The 22,738-nt window shown below is 42.4% G+C and overlaps 1 protein-coding gene across 1 annotated transcript in view; it reads right to left on the bottom strand.

The window, feature by feature from the left end:
• Positions 1-13,065: 13,065 nt before the first annotated feature.
• Positions 13,066-22,738, bottom strand: part of adamts3 (ADAM metallopeptidase with thrombospondin type 1 motif, 3) — an 87,287-nt gene continuing 77,614 nt past the window's right edge. Inside the window, exons 20-22 of the mRNA XM_035379712.1 lie at positions 21,138-21,345; positions 20,212-20,329; positions 13,066-15,739 (exon numbers count right to left, since the gene is read on the bottom strand). Coding sequence (XP_035235603.1) covers positions 15,198-15,739; positions 20,212-20,329; positions 21,138-21,345 — 868 coding nt within the window. The 3' untranslated portion in view covers positions 13,066-15,197. The remainder of the gene's footprint in view (positions 15,740-20,211; positions 20,330-21,137; positions 21,346-22,738) is intronic.

Below are 22,738 nucleotides of genomic sequence, written 5' to 3'. Positions count from 1 at the left end.
TCTACCGTGCATCATCTCAGTGAGCAAAAGCTGGATTCGAGACATTTTAAATGGGGTGTAAATCTAGGTTGAGAGAAGTTTTGACAAACGGACTATGTTAACCCCAATATAGCATAGGTTTTACTCGGATATAGCCTGGCTGTGTCCTGGTTGGCAAGAAAACTTTCACTTTTCAATCTAAATGTACCCAGGTTTTCACCTCAGTGCCTAGAATGCATTTCATAAAATTCTCGCCACAAAAAATGTACGCTGGGTAATGCAATACCGACTGACGGGCTCTGCAGAAATAGGACAGGCATACAAATATGAGTGAGCATGGTAAATTGGGATTAAGAAGAAAATGAATTAAAAATATATTAAAAAAAGCAAAAACCCTGTTGAGTCATTTTATATATATATATATATATCTTTGCAATTCAAACTCTGGTGGCTAGACCATGCCAGCCTTATGAGGTATTTTTCATTTCCAAATGAAATCGTACACCTCTGAAAATAAAGGCACTGAACTTTAGAACTGCTTTGCAGATGCACAGAATGATACCTTGGAGTCCTGCTGAAAAAGAAAATCACAAAACACATCATCTGCGTAGAGCAATCATAACAGTAACTACAGGGGCTCCAGGATGCAAAATATAAACCAGCCTCAGATACCACACTGAGCTAAATCAAATCTGTTATAAAGAAGTTACTCAGAAAAAGCCTGCTGAATATCACTATACAGCTTACCATTTACTCCCATCAAAATTGACTAATGTATTGTATAATCTCTATACAAGCACGTTATACATGAATCTGATGCTCCTGTAGATGTTAAAAATAGCAGGGAATTACAAAGCAGGCTATTTTTTTCTATTGATAAAATGAAAATAGGTAAAACAGCTGTTTTTATTTTAGAATTACCATGACAAAAACAAAGAGGATTTGCCATATGCTGTCAACAGCTGAGTCATATGAACCCAGACATGAAGGTCTCCTCCCCAAAAGTGACATGCATATAATTTGCCAGCTACACCATTCCAGGTGGCACTACCATGCTGAACTATGATTGAACAAGAAAAACTTCAAAACTGGGCTTGCCACCCACAGTGATTATAAGACATCAAGCAGTTGTTAAGGGTTGTAGAGACACAACCCAGCATGCGGTTGTGTTCATCAATGTCTTTCCCCAAAGCCACATCCAATTGTGCCTTTGTTTAAAAAATAATTGAAAAAATCCTAATGAAGGTACCAACCAGCAACTGGACTGAATACTAATCAGCCTCAGTTGTGTTTGCCTGTAGGTGGAACTCACGGTGTTCAAGTTTTTGGCAAATAGCAGTAAGCAATTTCTTTGTTCTACCAAGAATATTATAATTTTAATAGGCTATGGTCTGTGCTGGCATTACTGAACGTGGATCATTATTAAGCTTCCATTATTAAGCCAGTCACACAAGCATATCAGTGTATATAACTGAAATATCATTCCAAAGAAACACGCTGAAAGAGAGACTTACCACTCCTTTCTTCTCAAAGATTCAAGTTTATTTTGAAATGTGAATGGCCAGGCTGTCATTTTTAATGGGCTGCCCTTTTGTTTTAGTTGTATGGCTACATTACATTACTTAAAATCTCTTTAAGTCATTAAGTCTGACTCTTGTGTAAATTCAAATGCGAATTCATTTAAATGGCTGGCTTTACTTTATTGGCAACTGTGGCTGATTGACTGCAATATGATTTGAAGTGGCTGGCAAAGCCCAGTTTATGGCTTAGTTTATTATTTCCCCCCTTGTAGCCCACCTTGTGTTTATATCTATCAATGGATGCAGACATGCTACTTCCCAACTTCCCAACAGAGCAGATTTGATCAGTAATCACACTGGAAATTCTCCCAAAGTGGTATAATGCTCCCAACCCTCCATCCCCATACCCTGAAATGTCTAATCCTGCAATATTCTCAGCCAGTAACCATTTTGCACCAAACAGTCAATGCAGAGCTATGAGAGAATGTTGAGGGTAGGAGGGTCATACACTCAATTGGTATGCTGTGGGCACCTGGCTCATCATTGAGATTATGTACTGTAGCAGCAGCTTGAGGAACCCTGGCTAACTTATTCCCATCTGATCCCTAGTGTGACCCGTGCCAGATGTACGATAATGGATTCAACATGCTGGCAAATAGATGATTTACAATCCTAAATCTGCAGCTCCATTTTCTTTGGCCTTCTAGGGGAAAGTTTGCCCTTTCCTTGAATGAGAGTTATCACAAGAAGACACAAACAGAACACATCATCATTTTTTGCACTGCATTTCCAAATGAAAACCATACTGATATTTATTGGAGGTGAGAAGATGTAGAACCCTCCTGAGTACACCTGTGCCAAACCATGACCCTGAGCCAGAAAAACACCAACTGCCAACTACAGATTAGACCACGCATTTATACAGCAGCACTACTATTCAAACGCGGACATGTTCAGCTACCTGTTTTAGCTTAGCTCTCAAAATCTACCTTCTGCTTGGACTGAGGTCGATCCTTAACTTTAGAGATAAGTGCAGGGTTATTTTACTTCACAGACTAAAGAAAATGTTGGTGATTGTTGAAATCACTAAAACTAAAACATCTGGAGGTAATCAAAGGAAAGCACAAAAAGGAGAAAAGTCACTGTGTGTATGTCAGTTAAGAAAAATGCTAATAAACACAATCGGTCTTGAAATAAACAGACCGCAATGACCTCAAGAATGTTACAAAATATTTTTCTGCATAATTTTGTGCATAAGGCAAAGTACAGCCATATGTTTTGTCTCATTTCTGGAAACAGTTCAAATATAATATAGCTTTTATGTTCCATTTGATTACCAGAAAAACATAAGTAAATGGAACATAAAAGTTATATTACACTTGAACTTGTTTCCAGAAATGAGACAAAGCATGTTCATTCCACCTACAATAATCTGTGAACTGAATATCTGACTAGTATTTTTTTTAAATGTGCTGAACTGACAAAGAGTGTATGATACAATCGATGCATTTTTAATTGGTGAAAGATGTATTTTGATAAATGATTTTAAGGGTAACTGCAGCGTAAACAGTAAACTAATAAAAACATAAACATAAACACAATCTTTGAAATTGAAATAGCAATAAAATCCAGTGCAATAAAAGCAGAATTACAGTCCTCCTTCAACTCATTCCGTGCCTTCACAACTGACACCAATGTGGCAGCCATCATACAGACATGTTTGAACATTCCTTTGGGTTCAATGTCTTCCAGAAACGTGTTCTGCCCAGTTACAGTGATACCAAATGCAGAGGCTTGTAAAGACGCATTGAGCTTAGCCACCACGATGTCACACTCAGTGATGACAAGTGAACGGAGGCCATGTCTGAGACTGTGGGTAATATTTATCCTGCCAGATCAAAAAATCTCTCCACAGGGATTTATACTTCTGACAGCTAACGGAACTGTGTTCAACAACACAGACATTCTCAACTGTCAACAAATAAGCCTTTTCAAATCTAGACATCTCTAAACAGACCCCATCAGCAGTCTATTTAGAGTTGCACATCACATGCCTATTTGATCAATTGACTGTTACAGATGGGAGGTATTCTGTGGGTTAAGATGCACTAGAATGCTCATTGTTAGTGAATCCTCCAGGGGAGTTATTTGTGATACATAATAAATCATTAAGAGACTTTGTCTGTAAGATAAATTAGATCGCTTCTGGCAAATAAAATTAATGTTTTTGCCAATTTCAGTAATGAATGCTAACAAGCTTCATGATTTGCGTTGCTTACATTTGTGAGGGAGGGGAAGTGTGAAGACCAGACGCGACCAAACAGGGGATCTATAAGTTACCAAAGGGGCACTCCAGTAACCACTGAGTCTCGTGAGAAACGAAATAAGGGGGTGCTATACTCCTAAGGGACGTATCCCGAAAAATGAATAAACCCCTAAACGGGTAACTGAGGAAGAAGTATATAAAGAAAATAAAGGAACAGGGAAAAGAAAAGAAAAAACGACTTCGGCCCGAAGCAGAGAGAAAGAAAATGTCTTTTCAAAAACAAACAGAAGAAGTTCTGAGGCCAACTAAAACCAGGGGGGAAACTGGTTAGTAAGAGGCAGAAAGGTTTGTGCCCCAATGGTGACACAATAACCCCTTAAAACCGCCAGCTTCAGAATCTGGACATATACCATCCTAATACCTTTCTCCCAAAAAAACAAACAAACTGAAGTCAGAATTCTTTTAAATTTCTTTGTTCTTAAAATCCTTACACCTTCCTCAGAAATACGACAGGGAACCAGCTAGAGCAAAACACGTTACACTCAAGCACCGTTCCACTGCCTACTGACGCTTTAAATACCCAGCCACAGGTGTGGCTGGTAATCAGCGGAAGATGTGAGCAACCCACAGGTGAAACCGATCAGAGGTAACCCTGCAGGAATGCACGGAATGTTCAAGCAGGAACAATCCTCCCACAGGAACCAAAAATAACGATTAGCCGAGTGGCTAATCTGCGAGCTCGAACTAATCGTCCCCACACACCAAAATAACGATTAGCCGAGTGGCTAATCGGAATGCTAACCACTGAGCCGGTGCAGGCACAGAAAAATGATCTACCCTGCACAGAAACCGTGACAATATTACATTTTGTATTTCTTGGTGCATCATAAAATAAAGAAAAAGAAACTGAAAACTTACTTGAAATAGTATTTACTACAGTATAATAATGCATTAAATACGGCATCTGGTCTATTTAGTTTTCTTAAATAAAAATATTCCACATATGCATGCTGTCCTGTTGGTTTGTTTCATCACCATAAACTGATGTGAGTTACGATTAATAATGATTTTAGTAATGAGATAAATATCTGTATATCTAGCAATAATGCAAAGGTATTACCTAGTTTTGAAAAGGACATTTTGTAAGAGGATGGATTTATTATTGTTCTGATTTCAGCATTACAGTTTTTTCCCCTTGAATTTAATGGCTGCCAATGGCTTCTTGACTTTTTGATTTGATAACATTTTGTAAGTGTTCGTATTTAAAGTGTATTCTGTTCATGTATTCTATTATTCTATTAGTAAATATTGCCAGGCTTATTTTATTGTCAGCCCAATATGCCTACTCGCTCTGGACAGATACCGGCTGCCTTGTCAGGGCGGCCGTTCGTCAGCGAGTCCCGAGGGGTTGAGCAGCCTAGCTCTTCTGGCTACAGCGCAGAGGAATTTAATTGAATCTCGTTTCCTCCCTCGCAGACGACGTGTCCGTGGAGCTTCGAGAGAACATGGGCGCCGTTCTGCGCCTCGCTCAAGTGATAGCGCAGGATTTTGGAAGTATTATGGGCTGGAGTGTGGCATCTCTCAGGCGCTTTACAGCATGGCTGAGCAGCTCCACAATTCCTGAAGTGGACAAGGTCCCCCTCTTAGACGCTTCAGGTTCCCTTGACGGTCTCTTCGGTCCAGCGGTGACCGAGGCGATAGCGAGGTTTAAAGGACCACTTGAGGAGAGGCCCACCCCGCAGAAACACTTGCCTGTCGCTTCAGACACAAGACGCCACGACCGTCGTGCTAGGGCTAAAAGTCGTTGCCCCCTTGATGATGTCATCCCGGTGGTAATCTGGAGCGCACCCTGGGGGTCAGAGAGCTCTTGTCATTGCTAACGGCAAGGCTTGGATGAGGCCGTTCAACCCTGCTGTGCCAGGAACTCATCCTCCCAGCCTAAAGCTCTAAAGCTGTTGGCGAGAGAGTATAAAAGCGGCGCCCTGGTCAAGTGGACCAGAGCCCTGCCGAATTGCGTCACGAACATTGTTGGTGCCTGCTTGGGAGCGAGTTTGGCCCCCACGGTCACAAAGCGCACTCTCTGATGCCAGAAAGCTTGCATCAGCACTCAGTGTTTTTTCCCCCGAACACTCAGGCAGCATTAGCAGCTGAAATGGCCAAGGCCCCTTGTACGTCAAAGAAACACGGGGTCGTTGGTGCAAACTCAGCCCTGTCTTAACTTCAGAGCCAAGATGTCCGCTATACAGTCAGAAGTGGTTTCAACCAGGTCCGTGCTCAACTTCAGTGCATGGACCCCTCATTTTCTGGGAGGAAGGGAAACGATCATGCCCCCACACCTAAGCAGTGCGATTTCCCTAGCGACAGAGGCTCTCTTAGTGAAAAGTGCTACCTGTCTAGTCCCCAAACACAACAAAATGTTTCCTTGTTCCGAAAAAAAAAGATGGAAGCATGAGATTAATATTAGATCTGAGGGCACTGAATAGTCATTTAGTGAAACAGCGTTTTCAGATGCTAACAAGAAAACGTGTGATGAGCTCAGTCAGACAGGGGGACTGGTTCTTGCTGGAAGATTTGAAAGACGCTTATTTTCATGTGAACATTTTACAGCGCCATTGGCAGAACCTTCGTTTTGCCTTTCAGGGTAAAAGTGTATGAATTCACCAAACTCCCGTTTGGGATGTCCCTGACACCCTGCACCTTGGAGGTAGTGGTGTGGGCTCCTAACGCCCCATTACCGAAGAAGAGCATACGGTTTCTAACGTGTCTAAATGACTGGCTTGTTTGAGCCCCTTCCCTCCATCAATTGTGGCAAAAGAGTTTTCACCTGGAGCCATTGTGTTCAATACCTAGGTCTTGAGCTGCATTTACTGTTCATGACAGCATGCCTCTCTCAGAGGAAAATAGCTTCCCTGCAAGACTGCATTCACTGGTTTCTTCCAGGTCACTGCATCAATGGGATCACAATTATGCACCTGTTGAGACTAATGGCGGCAGCAATCGCTGTAGACCTGTTGGGATTATTATGCATGAGACCGAACTCTGGCTCAGGTGAATGAAATTTCCCTGTATCTGTAGTGCACAATTTTGTGCAGCGCCTACTAGATAAGGGTTTGTCTCTGATTACTTTAAGAGGGTATGTCTTTGCCATTTTTGAACAACGTACCGGTTATGGTGGTTCTATGGTTTCTGCCCACCCCCTGGTGAAATGTTTTCTCCAAGGCATCCGGCCCCTGAAACCCTTTGCCCCCCCCTGTGTTCTGCAGTGAGGCATAATGGTGGTATTGAAAGCTTTGTGCAGTCCTCCTGTCGAGCCACTGGAGAGCATAGATTGGAGGACTTTGTCTCTTTAAGGTGGTTCTGCTTACTGTGGTAGTTTCTGCTAAGCGAGTGAGTGATTTATTTGCCTTGTCTGAGCTCCCAGATTGTCTTTCCTTTTCAGGATCAGATGGAGTTGTGCTGTGACTAAATCCTGCGTTTACCCCAAAAGGTCATCACCGCGTCCTTTTCGCTCACGGTGTACTGGGCCTGGTGGCATTTAAGCCCCCCTCCTCATGACGATGAGGAAGATGCTGTGCCTCATAAACTCTTCCCAGTTCGCGTTCTGTCGACATGCGTTAGACGTTCGCGGCCTGTTCGACAATCCGATCCGCTGTTTGTGTGTCATGATGCTGCTGCCCGAGGGAAAGCTGTTACGTCACAGACGCTTTTCCACTGGCTCACTCGTGCGATTAACTTGGCATATGAGAGTATGGGCTTGCCCCCTCCGGCGGGGGGTCCGTGCCTACTCTACTCGAGGCTTGGCAGCATCTCAGGCACTTTTTCAGGGGGTAAGTGTGCAGCACTTTTGCGCAGCGTCTTGGAGTTAGCCATGCGCCTTTGTACGGTTTTATCTGCTGGATTCAATTACACCATTGCTCGCATATGCAATTTTGAGCTCAGCCACCAGCCAAAAGTACATTAAGCCATACATTAAGCTGTTTTTTTAGGCACTGCCTCTAACTGTGGCAAGAAGCTTGCTTATATACTGTATATATCGTCCTTCTCCCGGCTTGTGTATTTGGTAGCTGGTTTACATTAACCGAGCTCTGGGAGTAGTTGTGACTCCTCAGTTTGTCCAGTCCCCCTTTTCACCTATGAAAAATGCTGACTGTTGTAAGAGAGCCCACTTGATCGGCTATAACATCCACTGGCTGTTGTTCTGCATCAGGGGACTGATGTTGATGACAGACTGCATATGGGATTGGGTTCTCATATGCAGCTTAAAGAGAAGCTAATAAGCAAATAGAACTCAAGGGTGCAAGTACCCGTTGTTCTATGAGTTATTAGTGAGCTTTAATCTCTGCAGGCCCTGGCTTTTCTTCACTGAAAATTTGTTTATGAAGAAAGTTTACGGGCTAGGATGTCTCTTAAGTAGCCACCATACGCAAATTTGGTCACAAAGCGCATCTTTACCCTGATTGGCCATCAAGATGGCGTTGTGTAGATATTTTTCAGGAGATTGGATTAAATCCAATTCCCAAATTCAGTTTAAAGCTTGCTAATAACTCATAGAACAACAGGTACTTGTACCCAGGAGGTCATGTTATTTTTCTCGAATTTATACATCAACAGTTTGAACTCTCTATGAGATCATCATAAAGCTAATGGGATTGCAACAACACAGCCCTAAAACAATCTAATTAAACTATGCAGAGATAGTTGTATCAATCAACAAAGTGTTCTTTTTATATTGAAGGTTACTGCACTTAATAGTTGTAATATTGTCATATAAATCCATATACTCAATACTAACACCAACTATTAAGTTTCTGGGGATGTGTTGGGCGGATGAGCATTGTAAGGTTGGTAAGTACTGTGTGATGAAATATAAATGGAACACAGTTCATGTGTGTTGACCTCCTTCACACAATAACAGTGAACACCTTTAAAGTTTGTGCTTGTTTCAGTATGACTCATGTGTTTAAACTATATATTTTTTCAGCAAATAATAGAGTCAAACAAAATAGCGAGGGCTCTCTGTTAATCCTTCCAACTTGGACAAAGTTGTAATTGCTTTCACATGAAATCATACCGATGGCATTGTCCATATTGCTATAGCATACAATTTTTCAACTGCCCTGAGCATTCAGCAAAACAACTTCATTGTTCATGTTTGATTGTGACTGTTTTACATAAAGAGGATGAAAAGATTAAATATTAGCTGAATTATTTTATTTTTTTATTCCTCTTCCTTTTGATCTCACTCACTCCTGATTTAGGTATCAAGAGGACAGCAGCCTGGCTAAATTAAAACTTAGATCAAGCTCTGTCCTCTACTGCCCCTAGACAGAAAGCACTGGGCTATTGCTATCCAGCATTTGCCCTTGTGACAAACACGCCTGCCACAGGCCACCGAAGTGGCTTTCTTTGGGGCCCTCCAGCACAGAGACACAGGGAGAAGATGTTAAAACAGTCCACGTTTATTTGCAAGGGTCGGCAAGCTGTTATAGCCGAGGAGCAGATGTTAACACACTGTCATGACAGAGAGGCTCCCCTGTGTGGGTGGGGATGGCAGATTTAACCTGTGCGCAGTGATTACCTCACTACGCACAGGTGCAGCCACTCCTGTTCCTGGGTCCAATTAGCCTGGCCAATTATCTAATTATTAACCAATTATCCAATTGGCCAGGTCTAATTAGCTTGACCCAGGCAGGTGTGGCTGCTTAAACCAGCCATCCCCACACCACATACCCCCAACGCCAAACTGAGGCCAGGGAGAATCCCTGGCCGAAGCCTACTCCCCCCCCAGCACTCCAACCAAGCGAGAAAAAAAAAACGAAACAAAAAAAACCAAGCGCCCTTAACACTTTAAGGGCCCCAGAACAGTCCAGTGCACAGCCGTGACCCTCCCCCGGATGATGAGGCAGCCCTCCCCCCTCCTCCCTCTCGGAGCGCGGGGATTCCTGGGCTGCTCAGCTGGTTGGTGGGGATGTCACCGGCTTGGGCTGTTCCAGGGGCTGTGGTGGGGTGGCTGGGCTGGTGGGCTGGCTGGGCTGGCTTCCTTGTGGCGCTGGGGACCAGGAACCCTTGCAGGTGTGGTGGCCGCCAGTCGGCTCTGCTGGAAGGCTGGTGCAGGCTTTCCCCTTCATGGGCTCCGGGCAACCCAACCAGGCCAAAACGACGAACTAAAACAACCAACAGACAAGAAAGGAAGCAATACGGCGCGGCCACTGCTTGTGCGCCGCCCGTAGCTGACCCGCCTTCCCGGCCAAGTCCAGCTCACGGCGCGACCACCTCTCGTGCACCGCCCGTAGCTGACCTGCCTTCACGGCCAGGTCCAGCTCCCCAGCGTCCCAGCTGAGGATCGCTTCCTTCCCCTCCGTGGTCATCTCCCGCTCGCCGTTTTTGGCCTGGAGGATCCGCCCAAAGCCCCGTCAGGAACACCGCAGCTGTTCCTCCTCCAGTGTGCTTCCTGGCTGGCCCTCCTGTGCCTCTTTCTTGTGCCGGAGAAGCCCCACGTTGGGCGCCACTGTGACAAACACGCCTGCCACAGGCCACCGAAGTGGCTTTCTTTGGGGCCCTCCAGCACAGAGACACAGGGAGAAGATGTTAAAACAGTCCACGTTTATTTGCAAGGGTCGGCAAGCTGTTATAGCCGAGGAGCAGATGTTAACACACTGTCATGACAGAGAGGCTCCCCTGTGTGGGTGGGGATGGCAGATTTAACCTGTGCGCAGTGATTACCTCACTACGCACAGGTGCAGCCACTCCTGTTCCTGGGTCCAATTAGCCTGGCCAATTATCTAATTATTAACCAATTATCCAATTGGCCAGGTCTAATTAGCTTGACCCAGGCAGGTGTGGCTGCTTAAACCAGCCATCCCCACACCACAGCCCTCCTTTAGAGATCAAAACATTTTAAAACTAATGAGGTGATGAGGTATTGCCAGATTTAAGATATTGAACTGACTGGCTGTTCACAGTTCTGGCTAGAGGTAATCTGTAAATGAAATCAGTTACTATATCTCATTAAGTGAATAATAATTTTGCAAAAATTATTTGAGCAGAATTTTTGAGTTCAGCAAATCTCAAAAGTAGAATTTGACAGTTGAATCATAAACTGAAAATGTAAATGAAATGTAACTAAAAACATTTTTATTTGTTAATTTTTAATTATTTAATTATAACATTTATTATGAGTTCACAACAAGCTGTTAAACCCAGATAGTGTGTAGTAGTAAACATTTGTCAATGACAGGGTTCTACTTTGAAATTCAGAACACAGGGAGCTCTCCATCAAGTGAAGGCTGCGTTTGGTTCATTACCCCAAGTGTCCATCAATGTAAAATATTCAAAAATGTCAAATATCATCATTCACTCCATCACACAATAAAGACTAGGGCCTAAAATCAATCAACATTTGTCCTTAACTTTGGCTTATGGTTAAATTCAAGTGTTCATTTAGTTGTTCTCAGACACAGCTTAGTTGGTAATAATCACTGAAATTAGTTGGCCAAACTGTGATTATGAAGAAAGAAATTAACACTTAATCATAAGTCAGAGTCAAAGACAGACATTGATTGTACCCAGGCCTATAAATTCACAGTAGAGCTGGGAGAGTGAGATTTCATTAAACCCCAAATAGGTGACCTTACGATATGCCGTCAATCACTTTTTTGAGCCAATCACATGGTGATGTCTTTCTCATCAAAATGCAATGTTTGGTACCACTCATACCACTGAGTGAGATCTACCAGCAGCTCTTCCAATTTTTGGTTTTGCAAAGGCTAGTTTGTGACTTTGAAGTTGTAGGTGCAATGTACTGTGCTGTGTTATCCATGTGGGTACAATATAACGCATCTGTTGAGTCATGGTGGCAAACAAACAGGAACATGTTCAGTGTTCTCTCGGAACAGAGTTGGCCCAAGGGTTTCGGTGGCCCTAAAGAAGGATGTTGTTATGGGCCCAAAGTGCTCCAACATAAATCACTAAATCACTTAAAAAATAAAAAACACTTGGTTTCTGTGGTCCAAGGACAAGTGTGGTTCTTAACGATAGAATTTCATAGAATGTTTATGTCTGTGGCTGACTCTGCCAGAGAAAACCAGCAAAGAAAACTGAGCTCACCAGAACAAAGAGGTTATTACCAGACTCAAAATGACTGGTGAGTGTCTGTTATGTTGCATTCAATTCCAGCATCTGAAGATTGATAGATTGGGCTGCCTTGTGATAAATAGCACTAAACGTGCAACAGCTGTCGCTTTTACACAGACCGTTAAAAAAAAGGTTAAATGGATTTCACAAGTGATCAATCTTAGAAACCAGCAACTATGGAAGGAGGTGAAGCTTCCTATTGCTTAGTGTCTGTTATGTTGCAATATGTTGTTCATAAATTTATAGAATGACTCTGGCCCTTGGACATTGTCTGTGACATCCACTGTTTATTTACAGTCCATATATATGGTAAAAGATCAAAGGGTTCCTAACCCTTCGAAGATTAGGCTTTTTGTAATGTTATTTTCAACCTTCTAACTCAGAACTCCATTGCTTTCAATTACCAGTGCCATTGTTACATCAAAGACATAAAAATCACTATTCAGGAGTGACAGCATGTATGTTTAATTTTTAGTCATCACTAATTGTTCCATCAGTACTTTAGGCAACTGTTGTGTACCATTAATAGTTCAAATCATTTAAAGTGGGTCCTGGATCCTTACCTTTGAATCATTTTTTTAGATTTTAGGGTAACACTTGACAATGGTCATCATGACGTGAAAATGGCATTACCATGAAATAATACCTGACATTAATTGGTATGGCAATTCACAACTATGACATAATTGTTCTGACACAACTGACATAACAACCTGCATAGAAACCTCACTATGACAGGGGTGTCATACCACCTCAGCTGGCAAAGGTCGGTTGAAACGATGGAAGTTGACCAAAATTCAGTGTGCTGTTCTATGGGTTATACTCATATTTTCGGTCATTTGCTGACCACCCCAGCAAAAACCATTGCTCACTGAAAGCTCAATATTGAAAGCTAAGTATGCAATTGACCATATTACTGACCATAGTCTATTACAGGGATCAGGGATACTTCATGACAGGTATTGTATGACATGTCATGAGGACCACAGTCAAATAAAGCATTAGCTTTTTAATAGCAGTCACACAGAATTTAGCAGTCGCTGAAATTAAAAATGAAAAGGAAGTATTTGATATGATCAAAAGACCAACTGAAGTAAACAAACATTAAAGAAGTAATTTTATGCAGTTTTATCATAGCATGAAAGGCAGGAAATACATGAGACTTAGGAAGTTTAGTATATCCTTTATTGCTATGTGCTCCCCATTACAACAAACAGCATCAGTAGTGAACACTTAAATTAAGTCTACAAAACAGAAGAAAATGTAAGCGATTAGAAATGAGAAATACCAACTTTATCAGAACAGTAATACTTTAAAAAGCAAGGGTAATACTGGGGATACAAAAAACACATATCCTGTACAGTATATCTGTCTGAGGCTCAGGGATTGTCGATATAAAATCTAAAAATGAAACAAAAAAAAAACTATCTTCTCTTTGAACTTGAAAGCCTTGTGTAACATTAGCAGCAATTCTTTATAGGCAGCAAGTCAACAACATTATGAATTGACAACAAAATGTAACAAGCACTAAGTGCTAAAATTGTTAGATGGAAAGGACAACTGTACACATGTCTAGCTATTGTTTTGTGTTAAACAGCCCTTGTTTTAGGGGGACAACATAAAAACTAATACCTTTGTTCCACTCTTTCACAAAAAACAAATAAACAAAAAAAAAACACTAACTACAGTCAACTAACACTACTCTCTGCTGTAAGGAGTCAGCTTAGTTGTGTTTCAATTCCGATTTAATACTACAACAGCTGTGACAAACAGCTTTCTCTGGGACAAAATTATCTCAAAATTATGAGCATTGTTTTTGTAAACTAGTTACTAGTTACTTTGCTTGTTGAAAACATTGTCGTTTTTAAATTTCAGTTTGCTTCTCAATTATGGTCAAATTTTTCTAACTAAATGTGTAAATTTTATGGAATTTATGAATGAACTGAATTATGCTGGTAAAAAGATAGCCTTGAAAAATTGGCATATTGATATTTGGTTATTATTACTGGCAAATACCAGATGATGCAGCAAATACAAAAAAATGTCAGCTTTTAATAAATATTTTATGTTCTCAATCCTATATACAAGTGCTATACATTGACACACAGGAGAGAGTATGAATGGTTGCACTGTGAACACAGCTGAAACAAAAAATAAATGTCTATTGCAGTCAGATGCATTGTGGTTGTGATATAATCCTTCTTAAAATAAATAGCTTTCTCAATCTTTCTCAGACAAAGCATAAGACATCTTGTACAATATGTTCTACATAAAGGCCTTTGTAAGTCCAGCTTCACGTATTCACACACAAAAAAAAGTTTGTGTTCAAAAAATTTGTAGAAAATGAAATGAGTCTCCTGGCAACATTTTCCCTTATTGGCTTGTTTGACACCAAGTCAGTCGAGAATACAGTGCCTATCCATAAATCAAACCGTATCCATAAATTAAATTGGATAGAGTTACTTAAAGACTGAAATAGCAATGCAAATTGGGTGGTAGGCTGAATATTTGTGGCAAAAACCAAATACCTAACAGTACTGCAACTGCGGTTTTACAAATGCCAAGCTTATCACACACTCACAACACTTTGTTTAGTAAGGACAATTAAAATCATTAATTAATTGTAAGTGGTCTGGTAGCACTAGTTTCTGAAGAACATCCTCATTCAGTCTGATATGTATTTAGTTTATGTTATGTTACACCAGTATTTTGCCCATTACTTATGAAATTGATACTTGTCAGTGTTTTTAATGTATTCCTATAGTTCCAGAAAGTTATGTGTGCAAGGTTTTTGGAAAGTGATAGGCACCAATGCGTCCTTGTAACATATATAAAATCATCAGCTTTCCTTCTTTGAAATTATACTGACATTTTACATAAACTTTATTTACAGGACAGCTTATAAATATATATTTGTCAAACAAACAGTTGAGAAACAGTAACCAAAAATAGCTTGATTTGGTAATTCTATACAACTAGAACCATATTTCTTTCTAATGAATACCACCATGACATCTCTTAGCTTCGGCTGATGTGCAAACCTTGGCAACCGAGCTATTCAAAAGATCAGTCCGACCATTCTTACAGAGAATCTTTGGCGCTTCTCTTCACACAGAAATGAGGATGACAAGTGTTGCTTCGGTCAACCGCAGAAGGAATCTTCACGACGAAAGTGAACCAGCACTTTTCTCTCTTTCTATCTTTCTTTCTCTCTTTCACACTGATGTTACTGAGTAAAAGATGCAGGGTGCTGCTGGGTTTCTACACACACAGTTCGGGAGGGGGGGAAGGCCTCTGCTTCATCTCTCCACCTCCGAGGGCCGCCGGCTCTCCTGGGACGCCTCCGCCCTCGGGGGGGCGGGTCCCGGGGGCGGGCGGGCCGTCGTGCCGCCCCGCCTCTGCGGCGTCGCGTCTTTCGCCGCCGTCGCCGACGGATTCCCGCCGCCGCCACGGCCGGCCTGCTGCGGGACCCGCCTGCTCGTCTTGTTGCTGCCGGCGGGCGGGGCTGTCTTTGAGGCAGGAACGGTGGCGGGGACGCCTTTTCCTGAGCTCCCGGGCGTGGCGGGCGCTTTAAGGCTTTGGTGAAGCGGCCCCGCGGGAAGGCCGGCGCTGCCGTTGGACGACGCCGCCTCCGCCGCTGACGACGACGGGTCGAGGAGCCAGGAGGGCAGAGCCGAACCGAACCGGACCTCCTCGGCGGCCTCGGACAGGTACGGGGCGAGGGTGCTGGTCCGCCTGCTGCACGAGTCGCAGCACAGCTTGTTGTAGCCGGGAATGGAGCAGTACCGAGCCAGAACCTCCATCTGACAGAATATGGACTTATCGCCGGTACAGGGCTCATCTGCAAGACAAGAAACGGTTTGAAAAAAAAAGTGACATTTTAACCTTTAACCTTTTCCCTGATTTTTCAGGGTGGATGTCAATGTCGTCACATCTTACATCGATCTCTGGATAAATAAAGAGGAAGACTTGGCAGTGAGTGAGTAGATGGGGGTCACCATGGTGACTTTAACTATGCTACCAAAGGTGATACTATGGTCAAAGAAGTGCTGCCCTGTGGGACACCCCCATTAGATCAGGGCCATTTGGGGGGACTGCTGTACCCTCCCACACAACCGCAACCCTCTTCAACAGTGGTCATCCCTCAGACACATAAATCTTCAGAAAACTGATCCTCCATTTTGGCTCTGTCCAATCGTGTTTACTATTTAATGGCCTTAGTCAGCCTCATTTGCCATTTTACCATTTTTAACAAAACAAATAGGCAAATACCAACTTACAGTTCAAATCTGTGCAAATGCACAATTGTGAATGCATGGCCTACTGCAGTCCCCCTGCACTCATAAATTAATTTCACTTTGATGCGCTTCACAAATGCCGTGGACTGTGTAAAGCTTGCTGACCCAAATAAAGGCCATGTGCAAAATAAACAATCCATTCTGAAGCGCTAAGCAATAAAAACTCCAGCCGTTCAAACACTTGATCAAAGTTTAGCGTCTCTTCTTTGATGTGAAGCGGAAGAGTGTTCGGTTTTTAGATCTTCCACACACCCCCGCAGATTACAGTGTAGTGGGCCTTATTGCACACATGCCTCTTAATTCCCCCTCCCCTCCCCTCCCCCACCCCCCACCCCACCCCACCAAAAGCCCTGTGACACACTTTTAATTCACATTGCCAATGGCAGGCCCTCATTCCCTATCAGGATTAAAATCCATTTTTCTCTCTCATCACAACTGGGAGCTTGTGATGAAAGCTTTTGAAAAGGTCTCTGGTCTCTGGAGGTAACATATTAGCCCGTACGCTTGAAGAGTCTGTTCTGTACAGGAGCTGTGTATTTCTCTATGGAGATGGAGCTTCTCCTGGTTGTGAAAAAAAAGTGATGGCAACTTAAGAGCTGCTCAGTCTCTAAAGTGCACAAGATAAATAAATAAATAAATGAATAAATACTGTGCAATGTGTTTCAAAGAGAAGAAAAAAACTGAGTTATTAAACACACTCCCATTAATTTGCTTCACAGTGTTGCCAAATGTAACATGGCCATAATGGGGTGTTTCGCATTAATTTAACAAATAAAACAAAAACGGTTTCCATACTTACTGAAACAGCTTAAAAATCAGCCAGGCATTTTCTAGCGCAGAGCACACACACACACACACACACACACACAAGCTTCCACTTTTGGGCCTTTTAATTTGCATTTTAAATTCATGGGGTGCCAGTCAGCTTTCCATTCTGTAATTTACATTTATCACAGGGAATTCACTTTATTCATTACAGCTTGTTCCTTTTGTTGAGCATAAACACTTCATAATAAAAACTATCAAACTGTGAAAATGACAAATGACACAAAAAAGCAACCATGTATATGATTATCTACAATTAACTAGGACAACTAACTCCCAACAGATAAGCATTGATTGCTACATTTACTTTTTATATTTAGCAAGCACTCTTATCGAGAGTCATGTCATGTGCTAGCAATTTAAAATAAAAAAGAACTTACAACACCATATGACCAAAAGTATCTGGACATCCCTTGATCTGGGGCTGTTTTTCCTGGTTTGGGCTAGGCTCCTTAGTTCCAGTGAAGACAAATCTTAATGCACCGACATTCTAGATCATTCTGTGCTTCCAACTTTGTGGCAACAGTTTGGGGACGGCCCTTTCCTGTTTCAGCATGACAATGCCCCCGGGCACACAGTGAGGTCTAAATAGAAATGGTTTAGTAGAGATTGGTGTGGAAGAACTTGACTGGCCTGCACAGAGCCCTGACCTCAACCCCATCCAACACCTTTGGGATCAATTGGAAAACCAACTGCGAGCCAGGCCTAATCTTCCAATCAGTGCCCAACCTCACTAATGCTCCTGTGGCTGAATGGAATCAAATCCCTGCAGAAATGCCCCAACATCTAAAACCTTCCCAGAAGAGTAGAGGTTGTTATAGCAGCAAAGGGTGGACCAACTCCATATTAATGCCCATAATGTTGAATGAGATGTTGGATGTTAGGTGTCTGCATACTGTTGCCCATGTAGTGTATATCATAAAGAAAATTAAAGAAAGTGTCAATATTTTCCAACCCTTCCCCAATCACATTTTGCATATAGTTCGTATTTTAAGGCTTTATTTTAAGGCCATATTTCAAGTGACACAGTAAAAGCAGGTATGTGGTTCACACCACTGTAATGATACAAAAGGTTGATGGAGGTGTTGCCAAGCACCGACCAATCAGAACGAACCTTTCCTTTCAGTGAGGGATTAAATGTGTCCTGTACCCTATTTTCCCCATGCATTAATGCAGTTCATGTCCTCTGCACCTTCTCCAGTGCTAGATTCGGCACGCTCATTAGACCCTTCAGCAAGGAACTGAACCTGAATTGCATTTCTGTATTGCAAGCGTCTCTTCAGGGACATTAGTGTGCTAATATAGAAATTTTATAATTCAGTTATAAAATGTCCAGTAGCACTAGCACCTATGTAGCACTACAGTTCTCCCCACAGATAAAACATGTCTGCTCTCATAGAAAGCCAGCCATTATGGCCACATTTCAAAGTAAATTGATTGAAGGGTGGCTTTAACAAGGATATCCTAGACAGGTGATCCATTTTCACAGAATTTGATGTATGTTATACATAATTTTCAATGCAGCAGCAACAATGACAACAAAAATAAATCTGAATATGAAACTGTAAATATTGTGTGAATGCATAAAAGTTATTTAAACATAGTAAGCTGGCATTATGTTGTACTTAAACGTGAATTAATATTCAAATGCATTTCAAGACATACTGTAATTCCAAATGCCACGATTCCTGTAGTAACCCAGCAGCATCGAGCACAATATGTAACCCTTCTGTAAATATGTAAACAAGGTGATCCAATCTTTTTATTTTTGTCATGCCCATCTCTATGCATTGTGGTGGTCTCTCGAAGACCAGAACTTTACATTCTAAATGTAGCTAAATATAGGGAGACGACGTGTCCACTTAAGCAGTAAAGCCAGACTGACTGCAGTCCCTGTCACGAAAAGTCACCACCTAAGCCCTGTTTTGAGCCAGGGACAGTCTGATGTGGGCAGGCAGTTCTGAAGGCTTTGTACAAAATGGCCAAAAGTCACTGATAGACCTTACACAGTGTTCTCAGAATGTACTGAACAGCGATTTTTAAATACAGGCTGCTTAGAAAAGGTTGCTTTCATGGGGCTTAGTCCATTGACATTTATAAGAATAAAACATTTATCAGCCTCAAATGCCCTTTTGCCATTTGCTAGGCAATAGTACACTACATGGCCAAAAGTATGTGGACACCTGCCATCCAACATCTCATCCAAAATTATGGCATTAATATAGAGTTGGTCCACCCCTTTCTGTGATAAAAACCTCAACTCTTCTGGGAAGGCTTTATACTGCAGGACTTTTCTACTTCTATACAGTCAGAAGATCATAGGTGAGGTCTGCACTGACTGGGTGATTAGGCCTGGCTTGTAGTTGATCCCAAAGGTGTTGAATGGGGTTGAGGTCAGGGCTCTGTGCAGGCCATTCAATTTCTTTCAAACTGATCTCAACAAAACCATTTCTATATGGACTCTGCCGTATGCTCGAGTGCATCGTCATGCTGAAACAGGAAAGGGCCTTCCCCAAACTGTTGCCACAAAGTTGGAAGCACAGAATTGTCAAAAATGTCAATGAATTAAAATTTGCCTTGACTGGAACAAAGGGGCCAATCCAAATCATAAAACACCCCAGACCGAGGGATGTCCAGATTATTTTGGTCATATAGTGATGATATAATCTATGCAGTAACTACTAAATCTGAAATGAAAAATAATTTTGTGGCTGCTGACTAGTCACCTTAATGCTGCACTAACAGATGTTGAGGGCGCAGAGAGTTCTGGGAACAAAACATGGCAGCATGGTAGGAGCGCTGTGTTCCAAAGGCACAATGCCCATGCTGACCTAGACCAACTAGTGCCTAAGTTCCAGATGCTGAATGCAACCAATGCTACGGTAAAGCGATCCAGAAATCTCCATAGGACATCAGCAAAATGGCTGCAAATAAAACATATCAAGCCAACACGCACAGCCTGGCAGCTCAGCCAATCAGACAGCTCTAATCGGAGCCGTTAGCATTCCACCGCGCCGCACGGCAGGAGCGTTCCTTCTGCTCCGAAGAGCAGTGGGGGAGTCCCCAACAATTCAGCGTTTATCTCCCTGCACCTGTTCCAGACCTTTCCGCTTGAGCCCATCCGCCCGCGGGCGCTCGTAAGAGTAAAGCTGACTCGGCGAATGGCCTGTACCTCGGCTGGGGAACGTACCGTGACACGGCCCGGGCCTGCACGGCCTGGAGGACTCCGGCTTCTCCCCGCTGCACTGATCTCCAATCCGGCACGTCACCAGCCGCTCTTCCACCCCCTCGCCGCAGGTGACCGAGCACTACGAGTGAGAGAGATTTGGTAAACGTTCAGTAAACAATTTTCCCATAACTTTAATGTATAAACATGTATAAAAATTCTCCCTGATCTTTGGCTTAGAAATACAAACACAAAAATACAAATATAAAAACAAACACTTGCACGTTATTGAGAAGTCAGACTTAAGGACGGAAGTTGATGGAATCCAGGACTTGATCCTGCTAGCCTACTCATACACATCTCAGATGATCTTCACAGCTCATCTGATCAATGCCACCGCCTCCAATCCACTGCATCTAATGCAGTGTTCCAAAGCCATTGAAACAAATGGAAACTAACTGAAAAGGCTACAGATCAATCTCCAAAAAAAATACTACTTCTGATCCCTTTTTGCCAATGCAGTAAGTGAAATAGAAAAGTTAAAAGAAGAAGAAGATTTCCGAAGAGATATGAGACATGTATTGTTATCACCATCCCCCAAAATACAGCAACATTATCTCTGCACCTGCTTGATCATACCTAATGATGTGTGCAGTTAATGCTAATACAAAATGCTATCATTAAGACAAGCATGTTCCAGGAGAGCTGCAGGGTCTGCTGGGTTTCACGGTTAGACAGCACTAGATCAATTAAGGCAGCCATCTACAGTTAAACTCAGCTCAAGCCAGAGTCAGAACTGGTCAATGATTTTAACACAGAACTTAAAAACCAGCAGACCCTTGCAGCTTTCCTGAGCAGGGTTGCACGGTAGAATGTGCAAAGCCAGCCGCCGGCTCAGCTGATTGGACGGTGGAACTGTGTTAGCTAGAGCTGACTGGACGCGACCGCACCTCTGACCAGGCTCCGGTCCTCCACTGGGCGGGGCAGGGCACCCTGTTGCACTGCCTCCTGGCCTCGGGCCTCTCCCCGTTGCAATACTTGCTGTGCACGGAGCGGTTGGTCCCCTCGTGCAGGAACTGCACACAGCGCACCGTGCGGATCTGGTAGCCCAGGCTGCCGCAGGTTCTGGTGCAGTGCTCCCAGTCCTCCGTTATCCACCTGGATACACACGCACGCATGCACGCACACACACGCACGCACACGTGTGCATACACACACACACACACACACACACACACAAGCACGTGCACACAGACACACACACATGCACACACACACAAACAAGCACACACACGCACACAAGCACACACACACACAAATGCACACAGACACACGCACGCACATGCACACCAAAACAAGCAAACAAGTAAATCCAAGATCAGTGAGTCTCAAACAAAAGACAGCTCATTCTCTACTTGTTCAAGTAGAGATAAGTGAAGCGGGGGAAGGGAGAGTTAAATCCCCTGAGATTTAACAGCCTTGATTTATATGTCTTTCCTCCCTGTCTTAATGGGATTTTTCAGCCAGAAGCAGGATTAGTGTCAATAAAGGATTGAGGTGTTTTTTATTGTGTAAATATAATATCCTTGTAAAAGGATGAGAATTGAATGGCAGCATTTATGGCAGTAAATAACTGAGTCATTTCAGTTATTGCACGATGGTCCACCTAAATACACATGAAAATATAAAATGTATGCAGAATAAAAACAAATATAAAACATAAATATACAATAAATTAACACATCCTTAATTACCGGTAACTGTCCCACTCTAAATAATACTTTAATAATAAATGGGCTGTTGTTCATCAGAAACTAACTAAATAAGCAAAGCAACTGGCAAATCTATCAGTCAAGCATGTTACGCCTAGTCAAATTCTCTATTTGCATAACACCTATAATTTTCGAAATGGACACACTATTTTTGCAGTAACTCCTTTCAGTTTTCTGCAGCTAGCGATGCACATTAACTCTTTGAAGAGTAGGTGTTTTGGAATGTTTTTAAAAAAAATTCTAAATCAGTGTTCTAGAACTCCATTGCTTACAGCTTCCAATAGTCTTTGTTACATCAGCATTAGAATGTTCAGTTAAGAACATGAGAATCATATAAAGAGTTAATAGAGCACACTTGCGCGCCTAGTTCCTATACTGTAATTGTATGCAAGACCAAGACCAATTGACAGACCAAGAATAACACATGAAGCCTTCAGACTGGTGATATGCAAAACATTTAAACAGAGCATTAATACGATTTGTATTTACTAGATTCAACAGGCTTCTTCTTAAAATGAAGTGTTAAACTATTTTAATGAACAAATACAATGCAACCACTGTGCTCTTCTTACGTAATCCTCATTGGTATTGCTAGAATCTGCAGAGAATACAAAAAATAAATAAATGAAGGGCGCCTACATTTTTATGTGGAACATTCAGCAATTGTACTGCAACACACATATTAAATAGCCAATTAAACTGCGATATTTACCACTTTAGGACTGCTCATTTGACATTTTCTGCAGGTCAACCACTTCTGACCACATTATGATGGAAGG

This window comes from Anguilla anguilla, chromosome 10, assembly GCF_013347855.1.
Source record: "Anguilla anguilla isolate fAngAng1 chromosome 10, fAngAng1.pri, whole genome shotgun sequence".
NCBI lineage: Eukaryota > Metazoa > Chordata > Actinopteri > Anguilliformes > Anguillidae > Anguilla > Anguilla anguilla.
Note: the sequence above shows the minus strand (reverse complement) of the source record. Positions and strands in the feature narration are given on the sequence as shown.